Source organism: Mus pahari, chromosome 3 (assembly GCF_900095145.1).
Source record: "Mus pahari chromosome 3, PAHARI_EIJ_v1.1, whole genome shotgun sequence".
Lineage (NCBI taxonomy): Eukaryota > Metazoa > Chordata > Mammalia > Rodentia > Muridae > Mus > Mus pahari.
In genome coordinates, this window is record NC_034592.1 from 152814145 (window position 1) to 152823769 (window position 9625).

Consider the following 9625-nt stretch of genomic DNA (forward strand, 5'->3'; position numbering starts at 1 on the left):
AACCACATGGTGGCTCACAACCATCCATAACAAGATCTGACTCCCTCTTCTGGAGTGTCTGAAGACAGCTACAGTGTACTTACATATAATAAATAAATACATCTTTAAAAAAAAAAAAGAAAAGAAAAGAAAGAACTCTCAATCTGTCACCTTACTAGAAAAGCAGGGGTCGGGGTATGGTGGGGGATCAAGGGGGCCGAGGCAAGGTCCAGAATCTTTTCAGAATCATACATCAGCACAGAGTACAAAATCTCTGGACACATCATGCCATTTCATTCCTCTACATCTTCAGAAGACCCGTCTCTACAGGAACATGCCCCCATCCCCCACTCCGTGCCCAGATTCTTTAACGCTGTGCTCCTATTCGAATGCAAAGCCTTCCGGCTCAACCACCCCTGTCCCCGCCTCAAGTGTTGCCGCCTAGGGCCTTTAGAAGCGGTCATCTCACTCAGTACTGTAGACTAGGGGCTCTAAAGACTGGGAAAGTCGGCTTAGAAAAGTTAAATAACACAGCCGGATCTCACTGGTAGCTGGTGGAAGCCTTGGAACTGCCCAGGAAGCTTGGAACTCGATTGGATTATTTTAGAAGGATTTGGAGCAGGTGAGTTTTCAGGAAGAGGAAGGAATGAAAGGCGGAGAGAGACAGCATCTCCCTTCAACCACCCATGATTCACAACTCTTTTCCCTTTGTATTTAGAGCTGTGACCCAAAGCCCCCCCCCCCCCGTTACCGCAGGAAAGCCGGCCCCAGTGCACAAACCTCATTGATTTTCTTGTCCAGCTTCATGATCTCCACGGGCTTCATGAGTTTCTTTTGGAAGGCGCTGCGGACCCGCTGCCACTCCTGTCCTTCCCTGCAGAGAAGGGTTATGCTTAAAGCGCCACGAAAGAGGCTGCGCAGCGATTCGGGGAGCGCAAAAACTAACCCCGAAGATAGCCTGGAAAAGTCTCAGGAATCTTAGCTCTCCACGAATATTCGCGGCCGCCACCAGCCATCATTGACCCGAGAGAGGCTCACAGTGTCTCTCTGTGAGCTGATAGCTTATGATGGTTAATGGTGGCTGGAGAAAGGGTACTCATTTTTCCTCAGTGGTGTAGGCTCCGACAAGATGTCTGTGCTCTAAATAACCCCCACCTATGGTCATGTGAGCAAACTCAGGGAGTCATAAACACAAAATAAGAACAACATGAAAATTGGAGAGAGAGAGAGTTGTTGGGACAAGGCAGAGTCTCAGTGGGAGTGGGCGGGAGTATCAGAGAAGGAACGGGGTGATGAAAGCGACCGGAAATACATTATAAACACGTATGAAATTGTCAAACAACGTTAAAATATTCGGTTTGACCTTAGGGCTAAATCTTGCCCAAGACGGCACCGGGAAGGTGAAGCCCAAATAAAGCGGGCTTGGTGCTTTGGGTGTGTCCTGTTTGGGGAGGCACACGTGTGCATCCCTTCACTGGACAGCTTGTGAGGGGAACCCACTCTCTACAGCACAATTTCAGGATGGCACCTGCTCTAGGTAGAGCAGGGGCTTTATATTCGTTCTGCATAAGAAAAGTCCTAGGGAACTCTAACGACTCCCCTCTCCACTGTCCCGCACGTCCAGCCTCCCACCGTCTCCGTCCAACAGAGGGGACTGACTCACAGGATCATCAACCCGTAGGCTTCATTGCGGTGATCGCGATAGGCTTTCCAAGGTCTGATCTCCAGCCGCTGGGGATGCGCGCTCTCTGTGCGGTACAGAGCTTCCAGCAGGCTCGGCGAGCCCAGATGCACCGAGTCGAAGGAGCCCAGCTTCATCCGGAAAATCTGGCCATACTTCTTGTGGTACTCTGCCTGCAGCGGGGTGGGCCAAATGCCATCAGCGCGCATCCTCTGGTGCCCTGGGCGCTTCTGCCTTCGCGCTGCTGACGGGTCACCTGAGCTACCCCTGCCACCCCGACGGGAAGGAATAGGGAACGGGGGACAATAGGGGAATAGGAAACAAACAATTTACCAATGTGTCGTGCTGTTTCTTCAGGCCACCTTTCCAAAAAATCTCCAGTAGGCTGCCCAGCAATGGCCAGTTGGTGGGTCCTGGCAAGGAGGTGACGTTCCGAGTCTCACCGTCGGTCATCAGCGGGCAGAGGGGCACTTCTTTTGGCATGCGCGAAGCGCACGCCTTGGATGCCACAGATCTTGGGGGTTGCCCGAGGTCCCGTAGCTGGCGCAGGGAAGCGATCAGGGAGCGCCTTTTGTTAATGGGGCAACTCATAGTAGTAGGCGACCCGTGACGCGAGGAGCAGCAGGGACTGAAATGGGTAAGGGTTTCGGAAGTGCTGCTGGGTTCTGAAGTTTTAGGGATTTGGGGAAGGGAGGCAAACGGAAGCCGCGGGTGTGGTAAAATGCTGTATAGCAGGAGGGACTTGGAAGAGGCAGACGCTCAGGGATGCTGCTGCAAGGTGCAGTTGTTTAGGGCGCAGGTCCCTACCCTGAGCTGCCCACAGTGGCTGGGGAAGAGCGGCCGGGGTTTGGCAGCTCTGGGGAGAGTCCTCTGTAGCTCTCAAACTTGACTTCTAAGGTCTAAAGCCACAGAGTCAAGGAGGGCCGAAGGGATGCCACCAGGTCTGATGTACCTCGTTGTGCTTCCCCGAGCTCCCGGACTTAGGGACCTCGTATTTATGGAAACAGGGCATGCTGGAGGTGGCCAATGAGCACGCTGAGTAAGGGCGGAGGGGGACCGGCTGGTAAGGATGGGAGGGACGGAGGGGGGCGGGTGTGGAAAGAGGATGGAGTCAGCGAGGTGAGTGAGGGCGCCGGGGCCTCGGGTGACCGACACGCTGCTGGCCCGGCGGACGCACCGTGGACTCCACCCCGAAGATAACCTGAGAAAGGCGCGTCGAGCCCAGGGTTCAGCGGGTGCGCTGCGAGCACGCCTCCTCTCCCTCCTCCTGCAGGCTGCAGCCGGCCTTGCAGGAGCCCAAGGCTGCGCTTGCACAATCGCCACGCAGGGCGGGCAAGGTCCCTGAGGACAGCGTGGAAGGCCGCCCGCGCTTGCCAAGCAAGTGGAGAGCGAGCCCTCCTCCCAACATCCCGGGAGACAGGTTTTTGTAGCCCGAGTAGGACTTCCTTTGGATGAATGTTGCCTTTTTGAGCCTCTGAAGGAAGAGAGGATTTGAAACTTACTAGAATATACCAAAAAGTGGGGAGGGGAGAGGAGATAATCTTCTTACCGAGGGTCTTAAGTTAGGCAAGGAAGCCCAATGCGGTTTGCAGAATTTCCTTACCAGATTCCTCGATGCTTCGGGTTGGGTTGTTAGGGAACAGAATAAATCAATTCACCCACAGTCTACACAGGTGTGTGTCCTCAACAAAGGATGCTAGTGGCCTTAGTTCTGCGGGAGACTGTGGAGTGTCTAGAGGGCATGGTTTGGTTCCTTTGGACTGCTTCCCAATGTCCCCTCAAGCCTTTCCTTCTTGCACACCGCCCACCCTGCTCAGAGCAGAGGCACCCACAGAATCCTAAATGCCCCACTTTCTCTCTAAAGCCCATCTAAAGCAGGCAGAGTTATCCACAGACACACCCCTGCTTTTGTGGCTGGATAGATTAGAGCTCACTTTCCTAATTCTGGAAAGGAAATTCGTCTTCGCTGATTCAAAGTGACTCATATTGTTTCCTGCTGTTCCAGTGCCAAGCGGCCAGCACCCAGGCAGGAGCCAGAGACTTTCCTCCCCGGCTTTCCAGCCACCTGACCTAAGGTTACTGTGACCCAAGCAATAGCAAAGTCTTCCGTAAACATCTGTCTGCTTCTGGAAAAGCTTTTGCAATCCCATTTGTGATTTGTGCTTCAACACTGTCGTTTCAAATTTCCCCTAAGAGTTCATGCTAATAAACAAACAATAACTGCCTATATGCAATAATTTATATGAAATCCACTAGATCAATGTTAATATGTACTGCCGTGTATACGGCATGCACTATAAGTTCATGTAGTCTCTTGTGTGTCCGTGAAACATACGTTTTATACTACATGCACTCTAGGCCATATGAAGGTACCATATGTCAGACTTTCAAGAGCCTGTGACAAAACTGGAATTTCACTCCAATGCTTCTTATTTATTGGTTGATAATTTATTAAGGTATTTACATCCCAAATGCTGCTCCATCCCCTTATCTACTCACAGGCTTCCCCCCTCCACTTTCCCTTCACCTCTGAGAGGGTGCCCCCACCCCCACCCTCGTGGTTTATCATGTCTTTGCAGGATTAGGCACATCCTCTCCTACTGCTGTGTGTGTGTGTGTGTGTGTGTGTGTGTGTGTGTGCCAGGAGGCCAATTTCACCTCAGCTCAACGTCAAAAACATGTGAAAGAACCAAAAAACCCCTCCCCCATGCTTAAGGGATTAAACGTCCTGCCCATTGTCACAGACATTAGTAGCTGCAATGGCATTTGGACCCCAGTTTCTAACTCAGCATGACTCTTCAGCATAGACATCCATAGATATCATTGTTTCCAATGCTTTCTTGAGACAGAGTCTCATCGCCTAGGCTAGCTCAAACCCCTCATCCTCCTGTTTCTACCTTTAAAGTGCTGGATGATGGTTTATTTCACCATGCCTAGCATCACCTGGTCAATCATATCACTCTTTTCTTAAACATGAACGTGTGAGAAGAATGTGTGAGAATACTGAAAGTATCCCTTCCATGCTGATGTGCCCCAGAGCAGAGAGTGGCAGAGAGCGTGCATCCCTAGAGGGAGAAGTTATTTCCTCATCTCTTCTCACTTGTACCTGGACTCTGCAAAGACTGGTGTGTGGCAACTGTCTTGTTATTTCAGCCAGTGAGCTACTATTTCTTTTCCTTTTTCTTTTTTCTTTTGCGCGATCAAGACGGAAACAGGTTTCAGATGAAGTAGATTTTCCTGGGAGTTTAACGTTAGACAGTTTATGTTTGCTTTGATTTTGGGACAGGGTCTCACTATGTAGCCCTGGCTGTCCTGGAACTTGCTCTGTTGGCCAGGCTGGTCTTGACCTCACAGAGATCTGCGTGCCTCTGTCTCCTGAGTGCTGGGATTAAACTTACGTGCCACACTGAATGCTAGCACTAGACTGCTTTATGAATTACAAAGAGATGCTCGGAAGTACAGGATCCTATTAGCTAGTGTATTCACAGAAGTAAATTAGAGAATTTCCGTTTCTTAGAAGTCCATGTCTCATGTTCACTGGGGAGAGTCCCCAGTCTCAGCATAAAGTTTATCGGAGGTCCACTGAGTGAAACATTTGTCAGTCCTTGAAGAGGTTCAGAACACCGAAGTGATTATGTTGAGCATACTCTCGAGAACTTACCCTTCTTTCCTGGGCTTTGTGCCTCCCTCATTCCATAGCCTCCGTGAGGCACACAGCCAAGTGGTCCCTAAGTGCCAACCCCATTCCCAAGACCTGTCCAGGCCACCTCTATTGTTCTGAGAAATCCTAACTATCTCCTGCAAAGCTTAATTAAACCCTCACCTTTCTACTGTGCAACCACACATGACAGTGTGTGGGTCTGTGCGTCTCTCTCTCTCTCTCTCAGTGTGTGTGTGTGTGTGTGTGTGTGTGTGTGTGTGTGTGTAGGGTGGCACCTGTTGGAGGGCAAGGACTTGATTTTGATCCTCTGTCTCGGGAAATACAAAACTCTTTCATATATATGGATTGGCAATACAATTTTGAGCCTCAAGCCTTGGCTGACCTAGGGTGACCTAGCTGCTCTTTGATTATAGGAATTCAGGGGAGGGGGGGCTGACTTTTCATTTCTTGAGCAGAAGGTGGTGGAACCAACCTCACAGCCAAACTCAAACATCACAGAAATGGAAAGAATGCCAACACAGGCTCCTGTGAGGATGCTGCATAAAGTCTCCAGCAAAGTGAGACTTTAAGAACTTACCTTGTAGTGCCATGCATTGCACGCCTGGTTCCTTGGTACCCAGAAGGAGAGTGTTTCAATCATGATATCTGTGCTCAACTAAATAGTGGCTGTGTGTGTGTGTGTGTGTGTGTGTGTGTGTGTTGCTGGAGGCTAATCACAGAGCCATGTGCACACCAGAGAAACATTCTACCAAGGCATCTCTAGATTCTTACTGTTTTGAGACAGGGTCTCACTGAGTTGCTTAGACTGGGACCAACCTTGCTACTGTCTTGCCTGGGCCTTGCAAGCAGCTGAAGTTATGTTGTTTTGATTCAGTAAACTGTACAGTTAAATAGAAGAAAATCAGTTTTAAAAAAAAGCCCCTCCCTCACACACAGCCCCTCTCCCCATCCCCTCTCCCCTACAGCTGCAATCTTCATGACTTTTCTCCTGCATCTTTCTTCCCAATTACTGAAATCTCCTTGAAATTGTAAGCTACTGTGTTTTGTTGATTGACTCTCCTATAACACGTGGCACATGCTGTTTATGTTGAATAGCACCCAATAAGCAAATAATAGGCAATTGATTATTGATTCTTTCCTCATTCCCCAGCAAAACCCAGAGAGTTTAGTAACAATACATCTTTTGTTTTCTGAGGAAGTTATTGGTAAACCCTGCAGATGCTCATCTGGGCACCTCTGGGATGAAACCATGTCTCCACTCCTCACTGGCTGTGTGGGCTTGGGAAGATGGGCTTCTCTGAGTCCAGGTTCCTCATTTGCAACATTGGAGGTCAGTAGACACTCTTCCCCAGATGGGCTGAGACCAAGAGCCCAGGTGGAACATAGCCTGTGTCTTCCTGGAGTCCCTTTGGCACGAGCACTTGCTTTCTGGTTTCTGAGCAGAACTAGGCCATGTTGACAAGTCAGTATTTTACTCCAAGTGTGGGGAAAGGCATCTGATAACTTCCAGTACAGTCACACGGGGTGGGGAGAGCGTTTGAGGTTCACTGTCAAAAGAGCTATTCTGTTTTAAAACCGGAATAGCATGGTGCAAACAAGTCAGTGTTTTAGGGATTTGTGTTGTTTTGTATGTGTGTGTGCCTCTGTGTGTATGTGTGTGTGCCTGTGTGTTATCCTGGGTATATGTATGTGTGTGTGTATGTGTATGTGTGTGCCTGTGTGTGTGTGCCTGTGTGTGTATATGTGTGTGTGTGCCTGTGTGTGTATATGTGTGTGTGTGCCTGTGTGTGTATATGTGTGTGTGTGCCTGTTTGTTGAGTCTAGGTGTATGTATGCTTATACTTGTGTGTGTGTGCCTGTGTGTATGCCTGTATATGTATGTATGTGCCTATTTGTGTATGTGTGTGCTTGTGTGCATGTATATGTTTGTGTGTGTATGTATGTGGCTGTGTACGTATGTGTGTACCTCTGTGTGTGTGATTGTGTGTATGTGTGTGCCTGTGTATGTGTGACATGTGTCTGTGTGTATGTATGTGTGTCCCTGTGTGTGTGGTTGTGTGTATGTGTATTCCCCATGTATGTATATGCTTGTGTGTATGTGTGTGTCTATATGTATGTGCCTGTGTATGTATATGTCTGTGCTTATATGTGTGCTCGCGAGTATGTGCCTGTGTGCCTATGTATGTATGTATATGCCTATGTGTGTATGTGTGTGTATATGTGTCGGTGTGTCTGTATGTATGGACCTGTGTGTGTGTATGTCTATGTGTGTATGTCTGTGCTTGTGTGTTAGCCTGGGTATATGTATGTTTGTGTATGTGCCTGTTTGTTGAGTTTGAGTATATGTATGTTTATACTTATGTGTGTGCCTGTGTGTATGCCTGTGTATGTATGTGCCTGTATGTGTATGTGTGTGCTTGTGTGCATGTATATGTATGTATGTGTATGTGCTTGTGTGCCTGTGTATGTATGTGTGTGCCTGTGTGTGTGCTTGTGTGTATGTGTGTGCCCGTGTATGTATATGCCCTGTGTGTGTATGTGTGTGCCTGTGTGTCCGTATGTATGTGCCTGTGTATGTGTATGTCTGTGTGTGTATGTGTGTATGCTGGTATGTGTGTGCCTGTGTGCCTCTATATGTATGTATATATGTATGTGCCTCTGTATGTGGTGAGCCACATGTGTGTGGGTATTCATGAAAGTCAGAAGAGGGCATCCAAGCTTGTGACGCTGGAGTTACTGGTGACCGTGAGCCACCTACATCATTGCTGGTAACTGAACTCTGCAAGGCAGCTCACCCCTAACCACTGAGCAATCCCCAGTGCCAGTTAGTATTGGTATTATTAATCTTAAAAAAATATATACAAGGTATGTTCTGAACTTTAGGCTGGCCTGGTAGTTTTTAAGTAACCTAAACTGGCCCAGAACTTGTGGCAAGCCTCCTGCCTCAGCCTCTCTAGTGTGGATTTAGAGGCCACCATAGCCAGTAGCTGCTATAGGAATGGTGACTTTGGCAGGTTCAGTTGTAACTGTCTGAGGCAAGTTAAACCAGACAGTGAAAAACAAAAAAGTCCAGGGATTGTGTGTATTTGTTTAGTTTTGGTGAGACAGGGTCTCATGTAGCCCAGGCTGGCCTTGATCTCACTATGCAATTGAGAGTGATTTAAAACCTTGTCTGATCTTTGATTTCCCAGCCTCCACCTATGGACTGTTTTTTGATATTCCATTGGTACCATATATGTTTCATAAATAAAAATTTAAATTACATCATCACATAGGTACCTGTTCTGCGTCTTTTCCTGCATGGTATGACTTGGCTAATCCAATCTGTGTGTAATACAGGGAAATCTTATGATGGGATTTTCAGTGCCAAATACTTGGGGTCTGAAGCACAGTTGAGTTTGCTCTTGTAGGTTGGGAGCCTGCCATGATGAGTCTGAGGGCCTATTGACTTATTTGGGCATCACTGAGATGTGGTTATGCTTCTCCAGGGCTTTAACGTGAACCCACAAACATACACCTTGCCAGGTGACTGAAGCAGGAAGTACTTCTGTTGTTGGGGAAAGTAAACTCCTGCTGGGGTGAGTGTGGACACTCTGCTGCAGTGTTAATGATCAGACAGAGGACCAGTGAGACAATTACAGATAATTATGGAAGAGTCCCTTTCTCCTAAAAACAAAAGTGCCCAGTCAGCAGAGAATATGCCCAAGTTTTGTGCAGTAGCAATTTGCCTAACTATTCTTTTTTTTTTTTTTTTTGAGACAGGGTTTCTCTGTGTAGCCCTGGCTGTCCTGGAACTCACTTTGTAGTCCAAGCTGGCCTCGAACTCAGAAATCTGCCTGCCTCTGCCTCCCAAGTGCTAGGATTAAAGACGTGCGCCACCACGCCCGGCTTTTGCCTAACTATTCTTATGACAGATTTTACTATTGGTTCTACTCAGCGACAGCAGTTAGGCAATCCCTTCTGTTCTGACAGCTTCAAGGCTACTGAATCTTGGAAGGGATGGTTGGAATCCTGTGTATTTATACATGCGCATCCACAGACTCCCTCCGCCGTGGTGGCATTTTCCGGTGAAAAATAATTAAATATACATCTCCAGAGATCTCTTGACTTGTTTTCGTTCTCTCCAGTCAGAATGGAGTTCTTTGCGGGAGTCACCAGCATTGCTGCTCAGCACCTATGGTGTGCTAGGCACCCTGCCCAGCCCTGTGTCAGAGAGGAGGAGCAAGGTGGGGAAAGCCTGCTTAGTTAGAATGCACTCTCTGCTGATGACATCAACTCACACAGTTGCCAGGAAACAGGAGAGA

The 9625-nt window shown here is 48.3% G+C and overlaps 1 protein-coding gene across 1 annotated transcript in view; it reads right to left on the reverse strand.

Moving 5' to 3' along the window:
* LOC110318266 (1,25-dihydroxyvitamin D(3) 24-hydroxylase, mitochondrial) overlaps window positions 1-2628 on the reverse strand; it is a 15003-nt gene extending 12375 nt beyond the window's left edge. Inside the window, exons 1-3 of the mRNA XM_021193149.1 lie at window positions 1994-2628; window positions 1643-1833; window positions 760-853 (exon numbers count right to left, since the gene is read on the reverse strand). Of these exons, the coding sequence (XP_021048808.1) occupies window positions 760-853; window positions 1643-1833; window positions 1994-2251 (543 nt within the window). The 5' untranslated portion in view covers window positions 2252-2628. The remainder of the gene's footprint in view (window positions 1-759; window positions 854-1642; window positions 1834-1993) is intronic.
* Window positions 2629-9625: the final 6997 nt, after the last annotated feature.